The sequence below is a fragment of the Pocillopora damicornis genome, chromosome 12 (assembly GCF_964200805.1).
Source record: "Pocillopora damicornis chromosome 12, jaPocDami1.2, whole genome shotgun sequence".
Taxonomy (NCBI): Eukaryota; Metazoa; Cnidaria; class Anthozoa; order Scleractinia; family Pocilloporidae; genus Pocillopora; species Pocillopora damicornis.
This window is the reverse complement of record NC_142681.1, coordinates 6,887,869-6,902,281: the sequence shown is the minus strand read 5'-3', so window position 1 is coordinate 6,902,281 and position 14,413 is coordinate 6,887,869. Positions and strand designations below refer to the sequence as shown.

The 14,413-nt window shown below is 36.5% G+C and overlaps 1 protein-coding gene across 2 annotated transcripts in view; it reads right to left on the bottom strand.

The window, feature by feature from the left end:
- LOC113677193 (vacuole membrane protein 1) overlaps positions 1-10,758 on the bottom strand; it is a 14,118-nt gene extending 3,360 nt beyond the window's left edge. Inside the window, exons 1-10 of one of the 2 annotated variants that reach the window (XM_027193958.2) lie at positions 10,438-10,758; positions 10,253-10,317; positions 8,524-8,585; positions 5,841-6,039; positions 5,477-5,567; positions 4,429-4,539; positions 3,591-3,670; positions 1,839-1,923; positions 1,164-1,215; positions 144-307 (exon numbers count right to left, since the gene is read on the bottom strand). In XM_027193958.2, coding sequence (XP_027049759.2) covers positions 144-307; positions 1,164-1,215; positions 1,839-1,923; positions 3,591-3,670; positions 4,429-4,539; positions 5,477-5,567; positions 5,841-6,039; positions 8,524-8,585; positions 10,253-10,317; positions 10,438-10,593 — 1,065 coding nt within the window. In that variant the 5' untranslated portion in view covers positions 10,594-10,758. The remainder of the gene's footprint in view (positions 1-143; positions 308-1,163; positions 1,216-1,838; positions 1,924-3,590; positions 3,671-4,428; positions 4,540-5,476; positions 5,568-5,840; positions 6,040-8,523; positions 8,586-10,252; positions 10,318-10,437) is intronic. The other variant, XM_027193959.2, reaches the window with a different exon arrangement.
- Positions 10,759-14,413: the final 3,655 nt, after the last annotated feature.

The following is a 14,413-nucleotide window of genomic DNA, read 5'->3' as shown; positions in this document are numbered from 1 at the left end:
GAGGAAGTGTCAACTGAATGAAGATTGCCTCATGAAAGTAGAAAAAACTGACGATAGTTTGTATCGCTCGACTGTTCAAATGGAAGGAATAACTGTGTATTGATAGGGAAAATAATGACCCACAAAGAACAGGTTTTACTTACCGAGGCACACACAAGTATGCCAAAGAATCCTACACGCTCCACTAAATCAAGAACCATTTTCTTAAGTCTAGTCCACAAGCTTTGGTTGGCAAGAGAAGTCATTCTCTCTAATTCCTCAACCTCTTCCAGCTCCTCATCATCAGGATCTTCTCCTGACAAACGTGCTGAAGAAAACAGAAGGAAATTCGTTAAAGGAAATTTCACCGTTGGTGTATTCACCCAAGCAGGCAACTAAAAATTGTTTGGCCTGTGTAAAACAAAGGAAAAAGACCTGACAGATGTTATTTTCACACCCAATACATCACAGCCACACAATACCTCTACACTAACACCACCTTGTCCAAGCTGTTCAAAGCTCAGTTAAGATAACCTAGGATTAGTGTGAAGTTTGATTTCAGGTCTAAAAGCTTCAAAAGAAAGTTCATTTCAAATCTCTTTGCTTGCAATTTGGTTATTGGATGTTCTAAAAAGAACAGGGAAATTTTTCCCTAAAAGGCTTTTGAACAAAGAAATATAAAAAACCTAGATTAAAATTTAACCCTAGCTTAATGCTAATTGGCCTTCAAACAACTGAAGCTTGGCTATTTATGATTATACAACTTAATATTTTTTTGCAAGAAAAAAAAATGCAATATAACAGGTGGTCATTTGTTGTGAAGTTGTAAATTTTCCACCATCCTCGTTGAGTATAGTTTTTATTGGGCAATCAAGTGTTCACAAGTTTCAAGATGTGATTGGTCTGAAATGTCATCAACTCCATCCCTATACCATTTAATTAGGCATTGAGAAAATTCCCTCACAACCTATACAAGTCCCTTCTTCATGACTTAGTGACAAATTCATGAATGTTATTGACCTGTCAAGGATGTGTTCATTAATATACACTCTGTACAACCTTCCCTGAACATTTAAATTAAAATATTTCAGTTCCTGAAATTTTAAAAATTGTGATTTTTAAAATACAAAATCAGAAATTCCCTTTGATTAAACGGCAAGGACATGTCACCCATAACTGGTTACCTGCCCTGGCCATAAAATAAGGGGGTAGCTCTCCAATGGCAGTTCCTGCACCCTAAAAAAATTAACATAATTGGTACTTCAAGTTTAGCCCTTTACACCCTAACATCAGTATGTGTATTCTCCAAACAGTTCTCTATACATTTTCAAGGGTGCTGACAAGGAGAATTTGTTTAACAATCAAGAACTTTGCTTCTTGCTAATCACAGCTTCCCTTATTCTCATAACTGTAATATTCTAAGGCAAAATGAGATGCTAGTCACACTTAGAGGTTGAAGGGTAAGTAGGCTGAAGCTCTACATGTATTTTAAAAGCAGTGAAAGATATCCAACTTGAATTAAAAAACTCCCTGAATTTAAGCACCATATAGAAACCACACAATGTTCACGAACAACTTGACATTGATATAGACTGGGTAATTTCATATTATCAACTGAGTTGATAACCTAAAATTGGCCACCTTAAGGAGTTTTGCTCTGAGGAAGGGCTAATGCTTGAAACATCAGCACCGAAACTCCTTACAGTGGTCAATTTGATGTTATCAACTCAGTTGATGATAGGAAATTACCCTGCTATACTCTCCCACCAATGCAGCACCACAGTTTCTAAAGAAACTTGCCTCTTTTATTCATTGCAATAGACAGTGGAATAACAGATGAACATTTGGTACTGGCTTACCCACATAAAAGCTTCTATCCTGACTTTGCTCATAATGGTCCACATGTTGACATTGGATGTGTGATTGCCATCAGGACACTGAATTCTAAGAGCAAGGTCATTATCGTTGTCAGTACCTCTATCAATCGAGGTTAAAAGAAGTCACCAGTATACAGATGTACTAAAGATGCTCACTTCCTGTCACTCAGGCTTGATTGTATAGGTACATGTACAAGAGCCAGGAGTTTGCAAATCTGGCATTTCCAGCATTAGCCTTAATCAGAGTGAAAGGCATACATTTGAAATGTCAGCCTTTCAGACTCAACAACAGGTTAATCTAGTAAATTAATTTTATGATGATTATCAACTCCTGTGGAAGCCTTTTTTGGTGCTGCCAAAATTTAATGGTTTTAGATTCCAGCTGCCAGTTTTGGAGACCACCGTCTACTGAACGAAAGACTAAAGTGAGCTTCAAGTTATCTTTTCTGCCTGCCTACTTTCCTATGGGTATTCCCCCTCTTTCCCCGACTATCTCCTTCAACTGAAAAATAATTATTTACCTACAAAGTAATGAGTTAAACTAAAAAACAATGGTGAGAAACAACAAAATGGGAATAATAAACCATATGAGATGAGCAAAGCTAAAGACAGAGATTTAAGAGATTATCACAGTCTGTAATACAACCAACTTAACCCTTTAAATCCTAACATTAGAATGCATATTCTCCATATCAATCAAGAGCCTCTTCAGTTGGTGATCGTTTCCTTTATTCTGGTGACCTGAATGTTTTATTCAGGGATGATATTTTAATGAGAAATTGGATGCCAGTCACTCTTAGATATAAGAATTAAAAAATTAGGGTTCTCTCTCTCTCCCTCTCTCCCTCTCTCTCTCTTTTTTAATGATACTCAGGCAGCAAGGCTATGAAACAAACACCTACATGTAAACTCCATTGATAACCCTTTAACTCCCAAGATCTGATTGTTAATTCTCCCCTCTAGCTGCGACACATTTCCTTGTAAATTAGTTATGAGAACTTGGTGCTAGATCAAGATAGCAGCTTCTACCTGATAAGTTTGAATATTCTCATTACCTGTTTGCTGAAGAATGTATGGATATTGTAGGGAGAAGTTTTATGTTAATCACTTCTGGGAGTTAAAGGGTTAAGTATGATACTATAATAATAGTAAAAAACACAAATTAAATGTATTATGTGAGAATTTGATACCACAAATGATCCACTCATTACCAAAGGTAACATAGTTATTCGGTTATAAGGCGCACTCGGCTATAAGACACACCCCCAATTCAGCAACTTCATTATTGCATGTTTTCAAACTGAAAATATCGCTAAAATACTTGGTTATAAGGCGCACTGTTGTTTGGGGAGTAAAGATCAGTCAAGTTTATTGTAAATACTTTCATAAACTTACAAAAAAGCGAAAAAGTCACGTATTGATTTTAGTTTACTGTTAATTAACAAAAGCAGAATTGTCGCACATGCAACCATGTGCACAAACAAAAGCCTTGATTAAACAAGAATTAACGTACCGCAGAGACCATATTTGTAAAAGTCAATGACCAACACTGTGTGTCCTTTTATTTGCTTGAAATCGTACCAGTAACTGTGATAAAAAAAAAACTTTTTTGGGAAAATATTTGCCTAAAAGAAGCACCCAAACTTTGGCAGTAATTTTTAGTAGAAATTAAGAATTTCTTGAAAAAAACGGTGCACCTTATAACCAAATAACTACAGTATTAAAATGACTTACTCATCAGGGTACGGTGGTTCAGGAAAGTCTAAAGAGCCACATTCCCAGGCGGCCAGAGTAACTGATGCAATGTGAGGTCCCTTTTAGAAAAAATAAAAGGAATACAAATTACATGAGAAGGAAGTTAAATTTTGTGATTTCACAATGTGAACTGGGTATGATTCAAACAAAAATCATCACTATGCAAATTAAAGACTAATGTCAAAGGCCAAGGCGAGAAGTTAAAATTCTACTTTGCATCTAGGACACAATCATTGTAAACAAATAACAAAAAAAATCCAGGGAAAGGCATCCAACAAATATATGTTAGAACTGATTAACATAATTTAAAGTTCATAAATTCAAATCTTTGGGAAAAGAAGAAAGGAAAACAAGTATACAAGATATCCATAAATGAATTAACCTTTGACCCCTAAGAGTGATAAGCATCTAATTTCTCCTAAAAAAAATATCACCCCTGAATCCAATATAAAGGTTACAAGAATAAACGTAATGATCAACAACAAAAGAAGCTTTTGATTGCTAAACAAATTCTCCATGTCAGCACCTAAAGAAATGTATAGAGAACAGTATGGAGAACATGAATACTGATCATAGGGTGTAAGGGGCTAAGAAACTGTGGTGCCGCACTGGTGGATATACAACAAGGTAATTAATTTTATGAAATTAGTTGATAATGTAAATTGGCCACCCTAGAAAAGTTTTAAAGCTGGCATTTCAAGTGTTAGAACTTTGTTAGAGTGTTGTCTTTTTGATGAAAGGTTAATCCAAAAATGCACAAGCAGCACTTGCCACACAAAGTTTGTATATCAAGTAAATCAACTTTATGCTTGCTTACCAAGTACAGAAGGAATGTATGCAGTCCAGTGCCAAGGCCAACAGAGGAAAGAATGCCAAGACCAACCCAATACGCCCACCACAGCAACACTGATTTCAGCTGACCTAAGCTCTGCATAAAAAAGGAGTGGATCATGTCACCTTACAGCCTCTTTTAAATTGGTTGTACCTCTAAAAACCCCATGGCCCAGTTGCTCAAAAGGGGAGACAGCCCTATCCAGAAATAAATTGCTATCCAGTGGATAAGTGTCAACAAAATGTAATGCACTATACCCACTGGATAGAGATCTATCCAGTGTGGATAGCACTATTCACCCTTTGACCAAGCGGCTACATGTGACAATTTTATGAGTGGAGAATTTTGATGAAAATCTGTCCTTACAAATACAACAGATTTATGCCACTGAAACAAGGAGCTCCAAAATAACTAAAACTGGGTGAGTCACAGTAATGTATTTTGGAAGGAGCAAATACATGGCAGTTTGTCACACAGACCTTGTGCTCCAGAGTGTCATGGCCTTACATTACTCAACAAACATGTCCTGTTCATTGGTCAGTCTGTCTCCTGAGTGTAAGGGTTCACTACTACACTGTAAAAGTTAGAGCTGAGACACACATACTATTCAATAAAAACAAAAATTTCCCTTTAAATAATCTTGTCAAATACCACTGTTTATGTTAGATAATCTCATCATTGCACTTCTTTTCTGGACCAATTACAGAACCAAGTAAAGTGAACCTGGAGAAATCTCAGATTACTTCAAACTCAATTGAAAATCATTCTAATTTCTAAATGTGCTTTAACCAACTCCCAGAAGTGATAAACCTGAAACTTCTCCCTCTAATATCCTTACATCATACAGTAAACAGGTAATGAGAATATTCAAACTTATCAGGTAGCAGCTGTTATCTTGATCTTGCACCAAATTCTTAGCACTAATTTACAAGGATATTTTTAACAGCTAGAGGGGAGAATTGACAATCATATCTTGGGAGTTGAAGGGTTAACACCCCACACAGGTTAAGAAAAAAAAAGGTCAATGTATTACCTCTTGATGGGAGCCCTCCAAATTATATACCAGAGTCATTAAAATTGATATCAGGACTATTGATGAAACTGTTTTTTTGTGTTTTAATACCCTGCAAATTAACAAAATAAAAAAAAAACACTCTAATATCATACATACTAATTTATTTGATTCACTAATAAAATATGTCACTTGCATGAAAGCCTACATAAAAACTACTAACTTACAGTTTAATGCAATACTCTATCAAAATAAAAAATTCTGACATTCAATCTAGGAAGTTACTTTGTGGAACCAACTGTTAACAGACAAAGGACTAAATAAGAAAATATTTCCTAGAACAGAAAAAATTAATAATCAATAAAATGAATATTTTACCAGTTACCTTTCCTTATAATCATGTAAAAGAATCCCCATCTCAAAGCAGAAGTAGGTCAAAGTTAAAAAGGGCTGACGCCAAAGTACAATCCCTTGTCTTCTTTTCTGATCTATTTTTTTCTGTGCTCGTATCTCATCTTCTGACAGGACACCAGCACTCACTCCATTGACTGGCACTGTTTGATTAATTACCATGGTGTCATTTTCTGTGGAAAAGATTCTATGTGAAGCACTTACAAATGTTAACTTGTATAGGAGCTGTGCTGGCTGTTATTTACACTCTTCTCTCAAGATGTCATTAGTAATCCTTCTTATTGTCTGCTGTAAAATTCTGAGATGTTACATATAGTTTGGAGAATTTTACGGTCAAGCAATAATGCCCTAATCAATAATTTTATTGATGCTTGTTACTTGTCTGATATTGTATTAAAGCCAAGGTTTGATTCTCTTGGTGGCATGAGGTGTTCGCTGAACATTCCAGGACATCTGATAATTGCTATGAAAAAGTTAATAAAGCTACCCTTGACCAAAAAGGAAAAAACCGCAACTTCTGATAACTACATTTCTAATCATTTTCCAGATACAACTCTACTTTGTTTGCTCATTGTTCAGAAACACGAGTCCAGAGAAATGCCTCAAACAAACTTAATGGGTCTAATTCGAAATAACTCAAGCGGCTGTACACTAAGCTTATTTTCTGTATAGAAACAATGCATGTCTTAAAGAAGACAACGGTAAACACAAGGTCCACAAATAGTCCTGACCAAATGTTACAGCAACATATAACAGGAACAATTTAAAACACATCAAAAGAAGAAACTCAAGAATAGCCTAAAAAGCTGTACCAGTAAAGCTGATTTCACTGCCGTGATCGAAGGCTAGGCCTACTTAAGGCTAACTCTAACAAACCCTTCTTTATACAAGTCATGGTTTTGAACTTAAAGTCCAAAACCTGTGTTGATTATATAATCCAGAGAATACACATCGCTTTCAACTGACAGTCTCCCTGTTCTGTCTACAAGCTTCCGCACAATACAACTATTCTTGTAATGACCTTTTAAGTATGAAGGTTTTGGAACAGCATTTTTAGCTTTTCCAGAGACAACACTCTTGCCAAAATCAACTATAACAGGGTAGAACCTGGTCTTCATGTTTCTCTAAAACAACATTATTATATTTTAGGTCATTGTGAGCAAATTCACACTAATGAATATTGTCTAACATGACTACCATGTAAGGAGGGTAGAGAAGAGCTTAGAAAAAATCCTCAGGTATACACTACCCAAGAGGGTATTGGAGAGATTAAAAGTAACCCTCAGGTATACACTAACCAGGAGGGTATTGAAGAGATTAAAAGTAACCCTCAGGTATACACTACCCAAGAGGGTATTGGAGAGATAAAAGTAACCCTCAGGTATACACTACCCAAGAGGGTATGCAGGAGATTAAAAATAACCCTCAGGTATACACTACCCAAGAAGGTATAGAAGAGATCAAAAGTAACCCATAGGTATACACTACCCAGGAGAGGATAGAAGAGATTAAAAGTAACCCTCAGGTATACACTACCCAAGAGGGCATGAAAAATTGAATTCACACTAATTAATATTGGGAGAGCACTCTTTGTCTAGACCCTTCCTTTTGACTGAAAGTTGAGGTATCCACTGTTAACTTATATAACTATTATTCTTTACTAGTTTCTGAATGTCTTTGTCAAGCTCAGCTATTCTTGACTGACAACTAAATGTAGTTCCCCATAATTATTCAACGAGAGGCATTTCCTACCTAAAGCGTATGGTCAAGAGTGATCTGATTTACCACATCAACAACAGGATTATATTTTGAGACCTCACAAATCCATCTGCTGGAAATTCTCACTTTCTAATTAGTCCAACACAGAGATCAAATGAACATACAATTCAATAATTCATTATTTCAATATCATCGAGGTCTTAAAATCAACTTGCTGCCAAGCTTGATAATTGATTCTGGCAAACATTAATTTTCTGTCTTCTGATTAATGAAGCCCTGTTGGGAGGGGGGGGGGGGGGGGAGGGAGGAGCCTATATGTCTCCTGTCTGAGTTTCAAACCTTAAAAGCTAGCTTTTCATGTTGCAATTTTGGAAGGTTTCATGTCGCTGCCACAATGTTGCCCAAAGCCACTGATAGAATGTTAAATGTAAATGTGTCCTCATAATTCTGTTCCAGAACCATTTTATGTTAGGATAATTTTTTATTATCAACCAAACTTAATTAATAACCTTGCAAAGTGTGACATGGGAATACAGAGAGGAAAAACTCATGGAAAGTTTAACTTGTTTGTAAAATACAATTTCTTCTACCTGAATACACTGCATATTTTAGAAAGCCAATGTAGCTGTTGATTTCACAGTTCTCTTTGTCCCAGAGTCATGTGGCTTTGTCAGAGTCATGTTGCTTGTCGGAATTTACCTTATCAGGACCCCACTGATTGGGTGATAAGAGGTAACGAAAAACTAAGGGAATACTGTCTGATTTACCACCAAACTCTCAGACATAAAAATAAAGGAAACATTTGACAAACAGTATGGAGAGTTTATTTATAAATAGTAAAGGTAAGAGGTTTATATTCAGTCTGATAGAAGAACTTTCACATAGTTTCTTTTAATAATGATGTACTTGATTCTGTGTTTTAAGATCACTCTTCTTACCTTGATTCATTTTTTCCCTATGCCTTGCTCCTCCAGTATTGGCAGAGGAGGTTTGTTGCTTACTGAAAACAAAAACATTAATAGATAAACAAACAAATGGCAGTCAAAGGTGGATCACTGTGGGAGAAAACTAACTGATAAATTGTGGATCCTACAAGAGAATATACAATAAAACAGTACACAGGAAAAGGAGACATACAACTTTTGATCCTACAGACAATAATATCACAATGTGTTAAACATTTCTGCACTCATGCTGTGTTTGGGAGTTAACTTTCTGGATCACAAAATCATTGACATATATAAATTATAAAATAGGTTGATACTGAGGGACCTTGAGCAGAAAACTAGTGATTGGTAATGATTGTGTATTTCTCTTTGTGACAGTTATTGTTAGTTGTACTCTAAGAGAATATTGGGTAAATCCTAACATTAAAATACACAGAAGATCTCATAAAATGAAACACCTCTGAAAGTATTTATATCCTAAAAACAATGTTAATTTTTTCAATCAACCCCTGAAAATTAAAGCCCCCTACTCTGGAAGTAATAACCAGTAAGTAAGTACCAGTATGTTCAAAGTGATGACAGAGATCTCAGATCCTTCTGTTACATCATAGTTATCATATCAAAGAGCAACTTGGTTTACAAATGAAAAAGAACTGAATACTTCAGAAGTAAAAAACAGCTAGAGGCAAATTGAATTCATTGCCTGAGAACCAAGGCAAGAGGAGAGTGGATAGGACAACACATAACAGGGCAAAAAGAACTACCAGAGCTAAGAGACTAACTCAGTGATGAAATGAGTTTGCCGAGTTGATACAGAAACATTTCAACTCCCCCCAGTGATGGAAATGTCTGGTCATTGGAGGAATCTACAGGTCAAATAAATTGTTTATAAACATTGACTGATTTCAATAAATGTAAAAAGTGATTTTAAAGTAGTTCATGCAAATATACTTTCTCAAAAGCTAATGTTAATTTATTCCTTCAGACATTAAAAATTGTCAATTTGAGCTGAAAAGTCAGCTAAATAATGAAAAGAACTTAGAAATGACAAAATTATTCTCTACATTTCAAACAATTGACACATCATGAATTGCAAATAAGTAAAAAATTGGCAAAGAAAACTGAATGACATCATCACACATCATGGATAGAAAAAATAAATGAGCAAAAAACTGAATAGAAAGGAAATATGATAAATTCTAATAACACTGAAACTGAGACTTTCAATTGCAGCGGAGGAAATCATACACATCAAAGAGATCAGACAATCTTTCTTCAACTAATTTTCTTTGCAATGAACCCCAGAACAACATATCACAAACACTGTACAGCTAATCAAACACGTGGATGTCACGACTAACTTTCGTCGGAAAATGAATTTGTTAACTTCCAGTTCTCTAAGGTTTAAAATACGAAATATGCCACACTTGCGACTAAAACAGTAAATAATGAATTGACAAATCACTGCCAGCAAAGAAAAAGAGAATTCTTCAATTCACATAAATATGAGTATTTTCCCGGATAAACTAATAATACCAGTGCGCCGGATTTGAACACGTATGCAGACACAGTGAGGACGTATGATTGCAAGACAACCATGAGAATTACACCCCTAACTATTTCTTTCGATGTATGTCTTTCTATCATAGCTATAAGTGTAAAATATATGATTACAATCAAATAATAGCCTTAAAGACGGTAAAAAAGGGAATCTGCTTACCAATTGGTAGATTCTTCGGACATTTCGTTTAGGGGTATTACATCTAAACTCTCTAATCGTGCAATCTATGAGTACAGCGGAAACGAAATAAATGATAAATATTTAAATAAAGCTAACGCGGAAACGCGAAGCTTATTAAAGAACAGCATATAAACATATGTAATTCAGGTACAACAGAAAATTACCAATTCTGCTTTCAAGCCTGTTGTAGGATACCCTCTTCTTTTTAATTCTTGGCGCAATTTCACAACAGTCCACGAGTTCAATATTGACGGACTGATCTCGGGATCTTTCGCCGCGATTCGTGCCAGCTGTCGGGCACTTCGCCTACGCTCGGCCATAGATCGCGCGGAAATATTAAGGGCAAAGTCCTTGCTGTGGATAAGCGACGACAGATCTCCTAGGTATCTGTAAAAATTGCGGAAATCCAAGGTGTCAAAAGAGTCCAACGAACAAAGGAAAAGCGCTCGAAAATGGCTGCTGTGTTTCAAATGGGAACAACCGCTGGAAACAATAATTGTCACCTTCGCTCAATCTCATACCGCTGACTGAGAAGTAAAAAGACCCTTCCTGACTACTCAACATTCGGTTTCTACAATTCTACAATGACTCAGTCTCGGAATTACTGGAATTATTAATTAATAATTTTTCTGCCAGTTTCACGTCTGAATCTTTCATATATTCGGGTTTTTCTCCAGTTCCCCCCACTTCCCTCCCCCCCGGCAACCGTTAGTATGGACGGAAATTCCTTCTCCGCGACGCTTAGCATTGGAAGGAAGCCCCATTCGATTGCATCTTTCCGTGAGTTATTGGCGACTTTCCCCTCCTAAAGGATCAGCTGAATGAATTATTTGGAGCTGTATCAAGATCTAATAACATTCTACCTCCTCCTAATCATTTTATCTATTCAATTTTTCCATTTACTGTGCTGAAAATGCGAGAAGTTGAAGTAAATCTCTTCAGGGAGTTTGCGACACAACTTGAGCCACTCGTGAACTTACCAATTGGCTTAAGCTGGCAATAAAAACGATGGAACATAAAAAGGAACCATACCTGTAATTCACTGCTGCTTCTTTTTTGGGCCACGTAAACTGAACGACCCATCGGACAACCATCTTAATAGATAATAGATAAATAGTTTGATAGTTAAAAGAAAATTTTTTAAATAGTTGAAGAAACTTTAATTCGGCCATTTCTCTCTCTTGCCTGAATAGTATAGTACAGTATAGTATCTGGTATGTGTTAAATTTGGCGGCAATTCGAAGAAAGTATATAGAATCGTTTAGCTAAATCAGAAACATCATATTATGATTGTGAATAATATTATGTCAGATTTCTTGTCTCTATCAAATCAGAAGAGATTCATTCCTCTGAGGTCCGCAGACGAACGTGAGTTAAAGCCAAGAGCAGAAAGCTGCAAACTTTTAATGGAGAACATGATGAATTAGGTGAAGTGCAACATGCTGGGGTAAGAGTGGTGCCTGTTACCACAGAATACAAAATAATCCGAAAAGAGAAATGACACCAACTCGTCCCAGGGCTTTTCCCTCGAAAATTGGGGCATCCCAACTCTCAAGGGAGAAGCCCTGGGAACGAGGTTGTAGGGACACCTTGCTCTTCACATCATTTTAGATGGAAGACATATATGACCATATATGAGTCATCTTGAAAAATCCTTTGACAATAAATCTTTTAAGATCCAATCTCACTTTTCTACGATGGGCAAAAGTACAGTTGAAAATACAGAATGGTGAAGAGATTCTGAGAAATATCATTATAACAAAAAATTGGAGCTCCGTTCTGTGAGGTTCAGGGACTATCCCAAACAATTAAGCTTGGTACAGTAAAAGAAAGCGAACAACATTCGAAGCAGTCAATTGATAAAATTTATTATGCGTTAATCATCAAAAGGACAACAGAGAGAGAGAAAAAAAAGAGCATTTCAAACTTTGACCCTATGATTAAAAAAATGAGATTCCATATTGCATTATCTGGTACATCAAAGCGTAGCAAACGGAGAGCGCCAAAATCAAAGGACCAGACCGAAAAAAAATTAGAAAAAACGAAAGACAAGTCTTCGTTATTGAATTTTCATGAAAATCTGTTAGACAACAGCCATGCAGTCAATTATAAAAGAGGTCGTTTGAAGGGCTGCATGCCGTGCGGTAAAGTGAATGACAACATGTAATAATTAACGCTCAACCTTCGGAATTTAGCTATACAGAAAGCTTGGAAGCTTTCTCGAAATATCTTTGGCATAACGTTAATTAATTTGCCAAAATTACTAAATTTACAGAGGGTTTCCGGCCAACTAATCTGGTTTCCGACCACCAGTAGAAAACCAATTTTCCCTTGACAAAGAAAAACAAGCTTTCCTCGCCAAAGAAAAGGGACATGCCAACTCATAAATGCACTTTCTTTTCCTTACGTTGAATTTAGAAAAAAAAAATAATGATCTCGCTCACGCGCAAAGCAGCACGTTTACAAAGAGTTCGCGGGTCGTTTAAAACTGACCATTCATCTTTGAAGATCATTAAACACGCCGTAGAGGAAGTCTAATAAAAAAATATTGATAACGAATGCACTGCCTCGAGTTTAGCGTGGGAAAATCAGTATTGTATCAGTTGATTCTTTGAACACTGAATCCACAAAATGTCGTTTTTTTGAGCCATCATTTTCATTTCGTATTGACTTTTTCGCATCTGGTATAAATAAATACCTGGCAACACTGGATAAGAAACTAGTAACCCCACATTCAAAATGTTTTGTTCTTTCGCTGTCAAAAATTTTCCCACGATTTGAAATTTGAAGCCTTACTCCTACTTGTTCTCAAGTCCGCTCTATTGCCACATGTGTATCGTGTGTTCAGCTAGCACCACGCGTCCGAAGCCCTCAGCGTGGGTCTCCTATTTCCAACTGCTGGGTTACTCTCACACTAAGCTTGATAGAGCAGTTTTCAATTTAATGGCGAAAGTAATCCGGGATTGTTTTAATTTAACTGCATGACGGTCTTTAACCGGTCTAGAAAAATTCGTGCCACCCTCTCGATCAATCAGATACGAGAATCAAACCAATCGCAACTTGGTCACCAGCATTTTCCCGCGCTTTAGAGAGATCGGACCAATGTGTAAGAAGTTTCTATTGGCTCCAGTGATATTTTCCTCTGTTTTGACTGGCCGTTGTGATTACTCACGGGCTTTTTTTTTGGCTCTAAGGCACTCAGTTGAAATATATTCTAACCTACTGCTGTTTAGGAAAGAGCGAAAGCTCCTTACTCTTTAGAGAACACTGAACTCTAGAGAGTGGAGATAATTGAGCATACTTTTATACACCACGTGGCGCTAAGCTCACAGATATCTGTATATTAAATATGTTCATGATCAAAGTGAAATTGAAGCTATTGCTAGATAAAACCACGTTTTATGAATGCCTCCTGCCTTTCAGGCCATTTGCGCGACTGATAATGGAGAGGTTTAGTATAACGTTGGCGGTAAACGGAAGACGCTATATGGTAAATTTCAAAGTCACTTTCGGCGGTTTCAGCCGTTTTTGCGTTAAGAGGAAAACATTTACTTTAGCAATGAACAAGAGAACACTCTCTTGCTATGAACAAGACTCTTTCAGTCTGCTATTTTTCTTTGCGGATTATTTAACGATTATAGGGGAAGTGAGTTAAAACAGCCTTTTTTTCCGCCGTTCAACTTTGTCATAGACACGCCATTTAACTCAATTATGGAGAAAAAAAATTCGTATCTAAAAAAAAAAAAGGATACTCGCATTTTTTCTGTTCGATTCATTTACAGACCAAAAGAGAAGTAAGCGAAGGAAGAGGTGAAACTTAAGAAAAGTCGAGTTTTCAGTAACTCGGACGTGGGTCTCTCCGCGGTCCCACTGGCATAGTGCAAACACACATTTCTTTCACTAGTTGTGCACGTGCGTCTTATTTGGACCGGTAAACCGGAAATTAAATGCATTGCAGCGTAGGCCATAAGGTAACTTAGCAAACGGACATGTCAGTGTCATTATTGATTGTACAACTACAGTCATTAACTTGAGAACACATCAAAACATATGGCATCTCTCACTTATCCAAGGCCACGTGATACTCATACTCTTTCATAATTGATGTGTGTTGCCCCTTACGATGCTTACGTAAATTTT